This window comes from Coccomyxa subellipsoidea (genome assembly GCF_000258705.1).
Source record: "Coccomyxa subellipsoidea C-169, whole genome shotgun sequence".
Classification (NCBI taxonomy): Eukaryota; Viridiplantae; Chlorophyta; class Trebouxiophyceae; family Coccomyxaceae; genus Coccomyxa; species Coccomyxa subellipsoidea.
Genome location: NW_005178041.1, coordinates 888,333 through 902,452, shown reverse-complemented (window position 1 = coordinate 902,452; position 14,120 = coordinate 888,333). Strand labels below are relative to the sequence as shown.

At 53.1% G+C, this 14,120-nt stretch overlaps 5 protein-coding genes across 5 annotated transcripts; 2 read left to right on the top strand and 3 right to left on the bottom strand.

The window, feature by feature from the left end:
- Positions 1-774: 774 nt before the first annotated feature.
- COCSUDRAFT_58928 (WD40 repeat-like protein) lies at positions 775-5,268 on the bottom strand (the record flags this gene model as incomplete). Its single annotated transcript, XM_005650878.1, has 11 exons — positions 775-915; positions 1,199-1,381; positions 1,772-1,972; positions 2,374-2,472; positions 2,889-3,080; positions 3,368-3,538; positions 3,659-3,745; positions 3,888-4,004; positions 4,244-4,426; positions 4,674-4,902; positions 5,219-5,268. 11 exons carry the CDS (start codon positions 5,266-5,268, stop codon positions 775-777), a joined length of 1,653 nt encoding a protein of 550 aa, XP_005650935.1.
- Positions 5,269-6,202: 934 nt separating this feature from the next.
- COCSUDRAFT_39500 (hypothetical protein) lies at positions 6,203-7,425 on the top strand (the record flags this gene model as incomplete). Its single annotated transcript, XM_005650877.1, has 4 exons — positions 6,203-6,393; positions 6,517-6,689; positions 7,047-7,216; positions 7,333-7,425. The coding sequence occupies 4 exons, from the start codon at positions 6,203-6,205 to the stop codon at positions 7,423-7,425; spliced, it is 627 nt and encodes a 208-aa protein (XP_005650934.1).
- Positions 7,426-7,794: 369 nt separating this feature from the next.
- COCSUDRAFT_21671 (hypothetical protein) lies at positions 7,795-9,278 on the bottom strand. Its single transcript, XM_005650876.1, has 4 exons — positions 9,126-9,278; positions 8,806-8,895; positions 8,374-8,577; positions 7,795-8,037 (listed from the first exon to the last, which is right to left on the bottom strand). Exons 1-4 carry the CDS (start codon positions 9,219-9,221, stop codon positions 7,972-7,974), a joined length of 456 nt encoding a protein of 151 aa, XP_005650933.1. The 5' UTR covers positions 9,222-9,278; the 3' UTR covers positions 7,795-7,971.
- Positions 9,279-9,572: 294 nt separating this feature from the next.
- Positions 9,573-10,800, top strand: COCSUDRAFT_64470 (DUF1754-domain-containing protein). The gene is made up of 3 exons (XM_005650875.1): positions 9,573-9,659; positions 9,953-10,179; positions 10,278-10,800. Exons 2-3 carry the CDS (start codon positions 10,048-10,050, stop codon positions 10,491-10,493), a joined length of 348 nt encoding a protein of 115 aa, XP_005650932.1. The 5' UTR covers positions 9,573-9,659; positions 9,953-10,047; the 3' UTR covers positions 10,494-10,800.
- Positions 10,801-11,176: 376 nt separating this feature from the next.
- Positions 11,177-13,271, bottom strand: COCSUDRAFT_35053 (kinase-like protein; the record flags this gene model as incomplete). The annotated part of the gene is made up of 5 exons (XM_005650874.1): positions 11,177-11,374; positions 11,601-11,763; positions 12,124-12,365; positions 12,681-12,926; positions 13,197-13,271. 5 exons carry the CDS (start codon positions 13,269-13,271, stop codon positions 11,177-11,179), a joined length of 924 nt encoding a protein of 307 aa, XP_005650931.1.
- Between the last annotated feature and the right edge of the window lie 849 nt (positions 13,272-14,120).

The following is a 14,120-nucleotide window of genomic DNA, read 5'->3' as shown; positions in this document are numbered from 1 at the left end:
GCGGCTGCTGGCACGCACCCAGTTTTGTACAGGCTTTCCTGATCATTATCTGCTTGTTCTGTTGTTTCCCAGAGAATTTTGAGCATGTAATTGATGATACGTTCCCCACAGCGGCCATCTTTTCGTGTATCTTCAGCTCGAAAATGACATGATCTCTGAACGTCCGATATAATTGCTTGACGTTGCTTAGTTATAGTTTGAAATTGGTAGTCAGAGTGGATTTATTGATTCGCGTTGGATGTACATGGGCGATTTTGCCAGAACATGGGTTCCGCTTGGAAAGCTGGTCCAGATTCAACGGGACAGAATTCCGAAAGCTTCTCCGAAACGATCGGGTGACGTCACCAGGGGCCTGCATAGAGGAAAGAAGGAGAGGAAACAGCTGCAAAACTAGTTGTCTTTGGGTTGCCCAGTCTGGATAACGTGCAGTGGACGACAAAGGCGCGACAATGCAATGATATCATGTGATCTGATGCTCCTCTCCTTTTCAATGATTGGCAATGATGATCATGATCAAGATTGACCAGCTGCAGTTGCCGTGCAGTGTGTCACTGACATGGCATGCTTTTATATAATCTACACATGCATCCACATCCGTGCATGTGTGTGCCTGTGCCTGCCGCAGAGCTTTGAGATACTAAGCCACACGATCATAGTGCATGCCTGGCAGGCAACATTTCAAACCACTGATGCCATGTCCACAACAAGTAGCAGACAGTGAAAGCAGCACAGCTGCAGCAGTACAATTCATGTTTCGTTTGAGTGCAACCACAATCATTGGACGCCCTTTTTGTAGAATCTGTGCAGCGCCCTGGGCACGTCCTCTGGGATGGGCGCGGGCTGCTTCTTCTCGGCACCACCTCCGCTCAGCACGCCCTGCTCCCGCATGCGCTGCCGCAACTCCGGCTTCCCAGCCTGCGCACACCCCAGAAAACATCTCAATCATCTGCATTTGACTGCGCTGTTCAGCGTACTGACCCTCCTATGATCTCTGGCACTCTAGGTCTTCTGCACAGCAGGAATAACCAAACAGTTTTCACAGTTGCCGCCACTTCATGGAGCATTGTTATTGGAATTTGTTGTGATCTAGCTTTCTCTGAAACGTCTCATGCCACAGTCCAAGCAGCTGAAATGCACAGCATCTGGAAGAGGTGGAGCTTCCATCCATAAGACTATACATCAGAATCCCTCACAGAACAGGGGCGGCACGCGCCTCGATGATGTTGGCCTGCTTCTTCTTCTGGCGGCGCGAGGGCTTGTTCTTGCCCTTCATGCGCTTCTTCCCCTCGTTCTTCTCCTCCTGCTCCTTCCTGCGCGACGCGTTTGCAGCCGCCGCCTCCGCCTTCCTCTCCTCTGCCACATCCTTGGGCTCCTTCCGCACCTGCTCAGTCCGCATGCCATCAATAAGACATCTAGCTCCTGTGAGATGCTACAGAGCAAGTCTGCCTGCCCTCAAGAAGACATCCCGCTCTCAAATTGCCATGTGCAGACAATAGAAAAATACCAACCAACAACTCTCGACGTGCACTCTGCAACATGTATCCCAATCAAACCCCAGAGTTTCCCTCTTGCCCTCCTTGTGCTCAGCAAAAACCAGTGGAGCCATAGTCCCAATAGATAAATCACTAAAATCTCAAGCCCACCTCCTTGGAGGGCGGCCCTATGAATCCTGTGCAGCAGAGCCTGATGCTCCGCAGCGCGAAGGGTGAAGGTACTAGTTGCAAGGAGACAGCAGTGGTTCAAGCTGAGTTTGTTAGCACAGGGGTGAAACTGAGCGCGCCTGCGCGATGGTGGAGGGGTCGAGCACGATCATGTCGGGCTGCAGCTTGTCCATGAGGTGCGCGACCTCCTGCTCGCGGCGCGCCTTGCGGCCCTGGAAGGGGTCGGCCACGCGCGAGTCGTAGTGCGGCTCACCCGCGCCCGGCACCAGCATCGTCGACACGCCCCCGCTGTGGCCCACCGCCAACACATCCTGCGCATGCGCGCCCCTCAGAATTGCAAAGTCGGCACATCATCACCCCATGCGTGCGCACCCCTCAGGACTGCAAACTTCGCACATCATTACCGCATGCGCGCCCCTCAGGATCGCAAGCTTCACACATCGCCTGATGGCGTTGATGTCCAGCAGTCAGTTGCGGCTGTGCCCATGAAGAGCGTTCCCGGCTCATAACCAAGCACGATCCTTATCTCTTCCACAGACACTATCAATGCCGCTTACATACATCTGTCACACTCACAGGAAGGCCATGGATGACGCTGCAATGCCGACAATCTTGCAGATAGGAACTGCGAGAGCTGTACACTGGGAAATCAGGTGCAGAGTACAGCGGCAGGAAGTTGCACTCTTGAGGAGAATAGACCAAGAAAGATTACCTCGTAGGGACAGAACTGGAAGTCGCGCAGCACGCCGCTTGGCAGCGTGTGGCGCATGTAGGGCGACTCCTGCTTCTGCGCAAGCGCATCCTTCCACACCTGCACAGCCGTCAACGCTTCATGACACCACATGCCTTCTTGTCTAGATAATCAACCCAAGCTGCACAAGGTGCAGGTGGACATGCCTATGAATCCCATAATTTATTGACTCCCTCCTCAAATCAAGGCCAGAGGACTGCAAATATTCAAGCACAGCTTGTGATTGGAGGGCCCCGTTGAGGCAGCCAGGTCCAGCACTGCACATTAGTGGATTGGCTGCAAGGCCATGTGCTGCTGGATATAAATCGACATGTGCCCCGCGACCGGCAGTGACCCATGAGCGTGAAGGGCAAGCGTTCAGGGGATTCCCATGTAAGAGGGTGGAATGCGCCCTTGTGGTTGTGTCGACCTCTCCGTGCCAGTGAAGGATTCTTAGCCTGGGATACAACAAAGGAAACGTCAGTGCAGCAGCGCACCTGCACGTTGCGGCCGAAGCCGACGGCGAGCATGCCGCGCTGGCTGATGTCGAGGGTGTCGGCTGGCGCGCGGCTGAAGTAGGAGTGCATCGGCTGCAGCTTGCGCACGTCCCACACCTTCACCTGCCCGTCCGCGCCCGCCGTCACCATGTGCTGCCCCTGCGTGTCCGTCGCAATCGCACGCACCGGCCCCTGCATGCACCCACATATGAAGCTCTCGAGTCTCCCTTTCTCACACCACATTACGTTCATCACACCTCACAATGCATAACTTTGCACTATTTACATGGGTCTGTGCATGGTGCTCCTGCATTGCGTGATTGAGAAGACTCTCAGCGCTGTGTTTATCGCGCATGCACTGCAAGGTTGGCATTCTGGTGGCCCCCTCTCCCTGATTTGCCAGCAATCTCACCTGCAGTCTGCAAGACAACGTCGACATGATTCAACACTTCTAGTCATTTCCTGGGCAGGCCTCATACCCGATGGCACAGCATTTTGACAACTGCGGTGGTCACGTTGGGCGTCCACATGGACACGACCCCATTGGCGTGGCCCAGCTGCATGACACCGTTCCACGGGTTCTGCCGCATAGCGTCACATGTGCCCATCTTTGTCCTGTGCTGCGCAATTATCTGCCCGGTGCTGGTGTCCTGTCGGCACACCCCCAAATTTTTTCAGTCATCGCTAGACAACTGCCATCGTGTCAGCGATCACATTACTTTGCTGCTTTGATTGCAAGCAGAGTGACTGTTTGGAGAAAAAATGCTCACCTGATATCTGAGGACGCCTCCCTCTCCTATGGACGCTAGAAGGAAATGGTACGGAAGGAACTCCAGCCGCCTCACTCCTGTGTGCTCCTGCAGCAGATGCAAAATGTGAAGATGCGCTGCATCACATTCACCACATCTGCATGGGGCAGGCACAGGTCGTCATGTACATGCGGTTGAAAAGGGATTTGCAACGTGAACAATGGGGCAGAAGGCAGGGCAGTTGACTCACCTTGAGGCAGTGCACCTCCAGGCCCCTCTTGTCATAGATGTACACGTACTTCTTCTGGGCCGCCGCGAAGAACTGCTCATTGTGCAGGAATGTGGCGTCCCTCACCGTTTCTCTGACCTGCATCACAACAACACTTACTCACCCTTGCAGCCCAAGTCAGCACTCAAAATGTGGCTCACTTGCTGAACATGCAGGATCTGCAGGTGAAGCACATAGCATAGGTTTTGTAAATTCTAAGAAGAAGGTTCATGCTCAGGTCAAGGCTTGAACCAGATAGTTTGCCAGATACACAACCTGTTGGCAGGGTGCATTAAGTTGCGCAAATTTTAGAGTGCTCTGGCAGAGCACAGGCACACCTGCACTTCGCAAACAAGATGCCGCTGCTGCCACTCCATGATGGCCAGGTGGCCCTTGCGGCCCCCCAGCAGCATGTGGCGCCCGCTGCGCGTGAACCCCAAATTGTAAGGGCCCAGCTCCGGCAGGTCCAGATCAAACACCTTCTGCGCAGCGCCAGTCTCCGCCTCCCTCACTATCTCCTCCTGCACAAGGAAACATTTCGCCGTCAGTAATTTATTGAAACGAGGCCACTGTACGCTTCATGCAAACGTAAAGAATCCCCCTTCAGGCAGCAAACATTGTGTACTGTCTACTACGATGTTTCTGGTTCGCAACATGGCTCCCTGCTGCTTAAATATTGAGGCATTCATCCTCGCGCGACACAGCGCATTGGAGACTGGCTGCCATCAGGGGCAATTCAGGTCTATCAAAAGGGGAGAAAGGCAGTACTTGTGAGAAGCGCCAGGTGCGCTCGAGGCCCTCAGCCTCCAGGGTGCCGGCCTCTTCAGGCAGCAGCCACTGCTCCGCCTTGGCAGCCTTGTACGCCGCCTCTGCCGCCAGCTTCTCGCTGTGGCGCAGCTGCCCCTTCAGCTTCTTGTCGGCGATGGCGCGCGTTGCCACAGCAGCGCCGCGCTTGAACTTGGCCATCCGCTGCGCCGTCTCGCTCTCTCCTCGCCCCCTGCTGACGAGGCATAGCGTTATGAATTGCACACCTCCAGGGTGCGATATCTCGAGTAAAATTGTCTATCTCAGAGTACTCGGATGCTACAACAGCAGAATCATCACGCAGGTGTTTATTGCTTCTGACTGGTGAGCACTGAAAAGTTGGTGGGGGTAAAAATGACAGCTAGGTCAACACCTAGATCCATGAATCAAACAAAGTTGTCATCCCTCTTAATTTGATTCGTCCTGATCAATGCTCTCTGGTTGTTCGCTTGGTGAAACAGGATGCGTCCTCTCACAATAGTAAAAACCAATATTATCAAAGGACGTACCGTTTTTTGGAGACTTTTTCCTTGATTTCTGCATCACTACTTTCTTCCATGATCGATCGTAATGTGTGATCTACTGCAATTGAACACTCTCGGCTGAAGTACTGTTGCAGATCTGCCTTATAGAAGCACTCCACAAATGTGCTTCACTTGGCAAGACTTGTGCAGAAGAATCCTCAGAGATTCCACCTTGCAACTGCGAAACGTGGTGAATGCTCCTACAGATATCTATAGCGACAAATGCGAGTTCAAGTGCATGGTTCGGAAGACGCCGACAGCCAGTTTTGGCTGCATGTGGTCAGCTTTAGTTTTTCTTTCCCATGGCAGCTATACAGCCATACCTTGCAATCAATAATAATAAAGTAGTGCTGGTGATTTGTTAAACACATGCCTCCGATCCTCGGAAAGCTTGGCATCTTTAGAGTCTACACAATTTTCTGCCGATGAGCCGGCAATCCTATTGGCAAAACGCAGGCGTTTGTTAGGTATGCAAAAAGAAACATTGCATGTGAAGGTGTGTCAAAGAATATGCCGCTGCTGCCCTCAACCATCCTTCCGACGCCCTGGACAGCAGCTTTTGGGTAGACGCATATGCATGTCGTCAAAGGGTGGGAAGACCAATAGCAGCCCTAGTGGTTTCAGAATATGGGCAAACGGGGCATGGAGTCCAGGAGGGCACGCGAAGAAACGTGTGGGAGCATTGAATGCTGCAGAGAGGGGTAAGAAACTGCCCGAAAGTCGAAGAAAATTGTCCAGGCCATTTGCTTTATGGACTCATCATCGCCTGCTTGGTCACATTTAAAAATAACCTTTAAAGGCAACCGATTTTCCAAATGATTGTTCGAGACGTCAATGATCACTTGCATTCCTCTGATACACCGGGATCATAAACCGATTGCAGAAGATTGGGGAAGTCGTCTTAAAACCTTGCTGAATCCTCGATTAGACGCCTGTGGTAGCCGATAAAGCATTGGTTTTTTCCCCCAAATGGCAACCACATCGAGTATGCTTGATCAAACCTACATGCATGCTTGGTCAGGGAATGCTGTCTCAGACTACAGTGCGGAGGAGAGCAGTGCAGAGCTGTGCGACTCTGGACTCCCTGATCCCGAGGTCTGCGATGTTCTGCACATACCACCAAAGGAGACTGCGGTAGTCAGCGAAGCATGGTCTAGAGGGTACGGCTCCCCTATGTTCATGCCCTGGTGTTATTCAGCACCTTTCCCTTGCGTCTTCCTTGTTCATCCCATGCATTGCCCTGCTGATGAAATCTTTTGAAGTTTTGGGTGAATCTGCTGCAGACGATGGCTGCTGGGGCTGTTAGTGCTGCAGAGCACATCATCGATGGTGCTGGACATGTATCAGGACCTGCTGAGAAACCATCTGGTGATAACGCTCTTCTTGACAATGCTGGTGGGCGCTGGCGGCAACGCTGGCAACCAGTCTGCCATCAAGGTCATCAGAGGGCTGGCAAGTTTTCTTTCTTCTCACACGCATGCAACCGAAGTTGTAACCTTCACAAAATCATTTTGCAGACCTGTGCTAAGACAGACTCTCAGGAATTAGAGCGAGTGGAGAAGTGTGCCTGACTTGCTTATTTCATGCAGGCAACTGGGAGAATGAAGTTGACGGGCGCGTCCCTGAGGCAGACACTTGCGCAGCAGAGTCTTGTTGGTCTGCTCCTTGCTGTTGGCCTGACGGGTGAAGCTCCTTTGTTGTCCTGGCCCACCCAGCATGAGCATTTGCTTCTCGCAATCAAACCCATATCTGCCTCCTTAAGGTGATTGTGCTGCAAAAATTTGCTGTTTAACACATGACTGTTGCCGCGCAGGGGCCGGGTTTGCCAGGGTGTATGTGTCGGAGGGGGGGTTGCTCGACTCTTTTGCCATCTCCACCTCGCTGTTTTTCATTGTTATGACGTCAGTGCTCACAGGCACTGTGCTGCCCTTTGCGCTGGCCTTTGTTGGTATAGATCCCGCAAATGCTGGGACCACCATTCAGGTAAGCTGCTCGTGTGACTCTGCTGGAAGTGAATTCATTGCAAGCAGCTCCTGTCCCAGATATCCAGAACTTCATCTTGATGTACCAACCCCCAAGTTGTGACTATGCTTGCACAGGTGTGGTGTGACATCACCGGATGCCTCATCACTTGCGTCACATGCAAAATGGTTCTGGAACAGCTGGCTAATGTGTTTCCAGTAGCTTCCTAGCTAGATCATTCTTGAAAGCACGGCTCTGTGCTGGCCTGTAGTTCATGTTACTTGCCAAAATTGCACCAAAATTAGCAAGGATGGTCCAAAACTTATGCGCCCTGTCGGTTGTATATTAGCAGTAGATTAGCCGGACTTATGGACGTGAGGAATATTACGAACTCCACTTATGTTGTTGCTGGGCCTTCCCCTCAAATAACTGGGTGTACTTGTCTCGAATGTGCGCGCTTGAGCTGCAGACATGGAAAGGGCTTCGTGTGACCGGGGGATTCTCTGTTAGCCTATAGGTATTTAATTGGCCTGTGTTGGAAGAACAATCAAGATGCAGCTTCAATCGCTACATCTGATGCACTCAAAGGGAGATGCAATGTTGTAATTTCTCCATTTTACAAATTGCACCTCCGTCACACTGCTTCTTGCCCTCATTGTCGAAAAGCGAAGTTACGGATGCCTCACATGGACGTAAGCAGAGTACGATGCTACCAAGACGCCTAACAGCATGGTCCCCTTGCTGCTCAGCCTCGATCCCACTGCAGCTACATCCACTTAGGCGACAAGGGCAGAGGCTGTGGCTGACTCATACTTCCAGTTGGGCGGCAACTTCTTCGCTTTCTGCACGCACACACAATAAACCCTGTCAACACACCTGTTCTACGAGGGTGAGCGCAAACTACCAACCACTCATCTCCATGCAGGCATGAGCGCAATGGTTCCCCTTCATCTCAGCACCAGAGGCATGCAGGCAAGCGCCATCCTCGTCCTTTACAACACATCCTGCATCTTGCGAATAATTCCAAACTTGTGTCCAACAAAGTCTCATCGCGTTGCACCTAGCCCTGAGATCTAGAAAAACACGCGGCTATGACATTAAAGATCTCATCTACCCCTGTCACCCACAGGATGCCAGGCACCCAAATATCCTCAAAAAACCAGCTAGAATGTGCTCACCTTGTAGTAGCGCGCGAGTCTGTGAATACGGCTCTCCACGAGAATGAGGCGGAACTTGCCGTCCTTGTCCTTGCGGTTGAGCTCCAGGTGCTTGCGCATGGACACCGCCTTCTTGATCAGGTGGTAAAGGTCCTCTGGGATCTCCGGCGCCAGGCCCAGCCCCTTCAGGATGCGCAGGATCTTGGAGCCTGTCACAGCGCCCACCTGCAGCCCAGCACCTCATTTGTGAGCCAGGACTACGATCCCTCAACGCTGCTGAAATTTCCATCCTCTCACTACCTGACCTGGCAGCGCCAGTCCACTACAGATTGCAGGCTATGTGCACAAGCGAGCGGAGATGTGGCAGAGAGCAGGCAGCTTGCTGACATGCAGCCTGGCAGCAGCGCAAGATGCAGCTGAAATATTGAGGGAGAGGAGGCACAAGTTTGTCACCTGAGCAATGCCATGGGAGTCACGCAGGATGACACCGATCTGTGAGGGTGTGGAGCCCTTCTTTGCCAACTTGGTGATGTTCTCCTTCACCTGTGCATGACACAGAGCTGCAGTGAGCACATCACACAAAATCCTGACAGAAATGCCTTGTGTGCACAAGGACGATTCCCAGATCGGCCATGTAGCTCTTCCCAGTTCGTGTTGTTGTCCACACTGATGGATCACTTCTCAGCCTGTGCACTCTGAAGCTTACAGCACGTCGCAGCGCGCCAATAACGCGCTCATAGATCTGCCATTTCCACGATGCAGAGTGCCCCTACCTCTACTTCTGTGATCTTCACCCACGAGGCTGGTGAGCGCTTGTAAGGGAGCGATGACCGACTGAGACCCTTCCCTTTGCTGTGCATGCGCCCCATGGTGGCGACTTTGTTAGCTCCCCACCAATCTAAGACGCCAACAAAGACGGCCCTACCTGCAACACATCATTGCTATTAAGCCAATCGCAAGTGCAACCAGACATCCATTTCTAAGCTCGATCCAGTTTCGAACACGCACGCACTTCGTTGTCATAACGTATAGCAAGCACCAAATACAACATGTGTGTCGCACCTCCTTGTCGATTTGCTGTGGCACCAATGCTCTTCAGAACTGAGTCCAGCAGGCGGCTCGCAACAGGAACGCCTTGGAAGAACTGAACACCATCCAGGGTTTTTATACTTAAGGTAGGGTTTTATGTCTAAGAGCTTGCGCTTTCTCCCAGATTATCAGGGGATCAGCAGCGACGTTGAGTGTTTTCATGCTTGATGACATAGCACGGCGACATGATCAACGACGAGGATCTTGGGCGCTTCGTGGTGTGCATAACTCATCACCTTGGCTCAAGATGGGGAGGGAATATGTATTAACCTTGCCACATCATACGAATTGCTGCATTCCGGACTTTCCTGTACAAGATTATCGGGGGAATAAGAAGGACAGATGCAGATTTATTCCTGCTGCAGCATCTGTGATGGTTCATCAGTTCATCGATTGTTTCAATAAGTCTGTTGGGCGCTGAGAAGAGATCTTATCTTTACAATTGCGCAGTTTACATTAGTTTGGGTAGAAAGGATTGTCAGACCTCCGAAGATCCCGTTGTGTTCTGCAGAGCTGGACTGGCCTCTTGATCGTCTTCTTGCTATTCGCCTACCACTACATTGCCGCAGACCCTAAGCTCCAAAGAACCGCTTGAGCCGCAAGGACATGTCCTTTACGGGCGGCAAGCTCAAGCTCAAGGGGCAGGACGCAGGGACGAAAAAGAAGAAAAAGAAGAAGAGCTCTGGGGATGAGAAGGCGCTAGAGATCGTTGAGGGAGCCCCCTCGATTGCTGTGAAGGTAAATACTGCCGCTGAGCACAAACATCTTCCCGACTGATCAATTGGACACCGTATGGAAGAGATGCATTGAGGTGGTACACGTCTGATCTCCTGCAGGAGACCCCAGAGGGGTATGTCCTGGACTCGCGACTGGAGGGAGATGACAGGCGCACAGCAGCGGAGAAGAGGCACGACGAGATGATGGCCAAGAGGGAAAGGGAGATGACCACCAAGCTGGCCGCCAAGTCCCACCGCGAGAGGGTCAACGAGTTTAATGCCTACCTCCAGAACCTCAGTGAGCACCATGACATCCCCAAAGTGGGGCCAGGCTAATGTTGCTCAAAAATGCACTTCTGTGGATCCCAACAGGACAGCTTGGAGCAGTGCTGGGCAATGCAGAATTCCACTTTCCTGTGCCTGAATTTGCTTCGCTGTAGAGATGTTGTGGGAATGCTTTTGGGTGTCTTGGCGCCAAGCTTGTGGCAGCCAAATACTCCAATAAGGCCTAGCAAACGGCCTTGGAATAATAGTGTTCAAAGATAGAACAGCTTGGAATACACATCTTCGATTGACAAGCCTGCCATTGTGATGAAATGCAACATCCAATATCGTTCAGATTTGTAATTTCCATCTGTGCACCACTTGGGTGTCAAACGGTGTTCTTACAAGGTTCCTGCAAAGCAGATCTGGCATTTGCAAGCAAGCTCCTCCTCACTATTGTCAACTGTGCACTAAGGATCTTGCCGACTCCAATACAAATGCTTGCAGGGAATTTGCATTAATGCTAGCATGCTGAAGCAATGCGGCAACGGTAAGTACATACAAGAGAAAAGCTTTTGTACAGGATGAGACACCCTCTGAGGTATCTTGATTATGCGGCATCCTCCACTCACCTGCATCAAGCTTGTGGCTACCTTGAGGCTACTCACCGCTTGCCACCGCAGTATATAACAGTATAATGACAACGCACACTTGCCACATGTACACCCTGCCACATCAAGCACAAAGCACGCCAGTCAGGACAGCCCCTTATCGCGCGCAGCCCTCCACTCCAGCGCGACAGAGCGCAGCGTGTAGTTGGGCGTGAGATGCCTGTGGGCCAGGCGCAGGTTAGTCATGGGGGATGTGTCGTGGCCGGAGCGCTGCCACTCCTCAATCGCTGCCCGGGAGTATGTGAAGCCGTCCGCGGCCACCACCGGATCTTCCATCAAATCCTGCGAACAAGCACCCCAATGTTAGTATATCATGTGGGCCTGACAGCTCATGAACAATGGTTGCTCAAGCATGCACACGCAATGATCCAAATTGTGCCTCCATCCTATGGAGTCTGAATGGGGTGCAAAGGCAGCAAAGCAGACAGACTGCCCCTGGTGTCCTGAAGATGGGCAATAGCCAGGTGACAAGAATGATAAGTTGGGAGGTGGCAGCAGGTGTATGCACCTGTGTGATGGGGCAGATGAGCATGGCTGGTGGCTCCTGGCTGCTTGCAGATGTGCTGGTGCTGAGCCTGACAGCACTCTCGGCCCTGCCTGACAGCCGGCAGAGCGCTGGCAGCAAATCACTGGCGAGCCTGGGCCTACTGCCTGCATCCTCAGCCGTGCACCTGCAGCAGCATATCATCCCAAATCAGACTTGAAATGGTTATTTTGGTGATGCAAAATTCAAGAAGCGCACAGCTGACCTTCTGCATACAAACAGGCAAAACATCTGACAGATGACATGCACGCTTCTGTGTCTCTGGCCCTCTTCTCTTCGTGACCCACTGCTTACAACTATCATGCTTCAGTAGCAGGAGGCACACACTCTTATGAGCGGCCCTTTCCAGCAATTCAGGGCATGGCGCACGAACGGCTGCAGGGCAAATACTTACGTACACACTCAACAGTCTAGACAAGTATCTGCAGTAGTAGCCTGCAAAGCAGAAACGCTGTCCCCAAGATATGCAGAGGGGGTCAGGCGCCACCTCAGCGCCAGCTGGCAGAGCTTTACAGCATCCTCCAGCGGCCAGCCGCCTGCGCAAGGGTCCGTGGTGCAATCGATGGCGCCAGTTCTGGCCGCATCCGCCATGTGCCGCACCAGCCCGGCAGGCTCCGATCCGGTAAGCAGCTGCAGTAGCACCACTCCCAACGAGTACAAGTCGCTGGCGGGCGTCGGCTGACAGCCCGCCGCCACCTCCGGCGCCAGATAAGGCGTCGCCTGACGCACCTGCATGCAAAAAAACACTCATCAGGCTTGCTCGCAGGCACCACTGGCGCCATCGACGCATCTCATTTCAGCTCTTGCCTGAGCATCAACCCTCCAAGATGGAACCAGATACCATGCCGGATTGGATTCCCGGGAGGTTGTGTGCGCATACACTTCTAAATGAGTCAGAAGCTTCTGAACACCATGCAGCTGTAACTGTGTCCATTACATATGTGAGAATGCAAGCAAGCCATGGGCTGATGCACGCCTGCGTGCTGCAACTTCCCATATTATCACGTTGCAGGATGGGATGTAGGGGCAGCCAGGCTGCCTCACCTGATGCGCTCCAAATGTGGCCGCAACACCGGCGTCGCCCAGCCTTCCGCGGAGGTGCTCGTCTAACAGGATGGTCGAGGGCTGCAGGCGGCCGTGCACGATGGGCATTGGGTGCGCTGTGTGCAGGTGTTGTAGCGCCGCAGCCGCCTCGCAGCCGAGTCGGGTGCGCGCAGCCCAGTCGAGGCGCACCGGGCCGGCCGCCCCTGGCGGCCGCCGGCCGTGCAGCGCATCGTCCACGCTCCCATTCTGCACAGCAGCACAAATGTCAGAGGCCATGCTGCAGACATCACAAAGCCAATGATCAGCACGCATTGAATGGACTCGTGTTTGTGATTATGTCATTAGAAATGCATGACAAGGTGGATTGAGAAAGCTCTAGCTCAGTGCGAAGTATGCCGGCTGGAATCTCAAATGCACTTCATTCCCCAAGCTATTGGAGAGCAGGCAAATGAAGGACTGGGCAAGTTTGAAGCGTTGTTTCCACATGAGAATGGAGCAGCGCGTGTCAATGCTCACCTGCATGAGGCCGTACACGAACTGCCGAGACTCAGGGCAGACCCCGAGCAGCGGCAGCAGGTTTGGGTGCTGCATCCCTGCCAGCGCGTTTAAAAGCGTCGGCTGCAGGCTGAGAGCGCGCCACGCTCCCCAGTCATACGCGCGCACCGCCACCGCCCTCTCTCCCGGCCCGGCCAGGCCTGCTGGTAGCTGTGCTCTGTGCGCGCTGCTGCAGGCGCCGTGGTCCAGCCTGGCTTCTGGGCTGAGGCCTCCAGTTGCCTCCCACAGGACCTCCGGCCTAGAAGTGGCACTCAGCCTGTCTTTGTTTGAACGACCAACAAGATCTGACAAACAGCAAGCAAGATCTGGAGTCCCAGATCAAATTCTAGTAGGCTAGCAGTTCTACACTTGTCTCTGTGAAGGGTGCACAAATTTGTTGTGACAGGCAAAGAGGTTTGCAGTCTTCCCATGGATAAGATGCGTGAGACAGACACAATATTGCACGCTTGCACTCTCACATGCGTTCCACATACCTGAACAGAGTATATGCAGTCGTGGGGACTTCTGATGGATCTAGCTCCATGTCCTGGTCCAAGGCGCCTGCATGATCTTCTGTGTCCTCCTCCACCTCATCATCTGGCAGTCCATACCTTCACAAATAGAGCCCAAATTGAGACGCTGTGCTCTTGCTCAGCCACCCTCTTTGGATGCCATAAGGACCTCTCTGGCTGCTCAACAAGCACAGTGTCCTGCAAGGCTGCACAGCACAAGCATTTAGTATGCAACAGGATGGAGAGCATGTCGTGAAGAAACCCACCTGCCAGACTGCCTCTGTTGCTCATCTGCTGGCAGGCTCTGACTCGCGTCTTCTGGCTCTGCCTGAGCTGACTCAGCGCCCTTACCAGGCCACGGCAGGGCGCCGAGCAGCGCAGAGAAAGCAGCACC

Coding starts and splice junctions, on each gene's coding strand:
- COCSUDRAFT_21671 (XM_005650876.1), bottom strand. CDS start 9,221: ATGGGGCGCATGCACAGCAAAGGGAAGGGTCTCAGTCGGTCATCGCTC. Junction 8,896..9,125: donor TGAAGATCACAGAAGTAGAG/GTAGGGGCACTC, acceptor TGTCATGCACAG/GTGAAGGAGAACATCACCAA. Junction 8,038..8,373: donor GACTCGCGCGCTACTACAAG/GTGAGCACATTC, acceptor GTGTGCGTGCAG/AAAGCGAAGAAGTTGCCGCC.
- COCSUDRAFT_64470 (XM_005650875.1), top strand. CDS start 10,048: ATGTCCTTTACGGGCGGCAAGCTCAAGCTCAAGGGGCAGGACGCAGGG. Junction 10,180..10,277: donor CCCCCTCGATTGCTGTGAAG/GTAAATACTGCC, acceptor GATCTCCTGCAG/GAGACCCCAGAGGGGTATGT.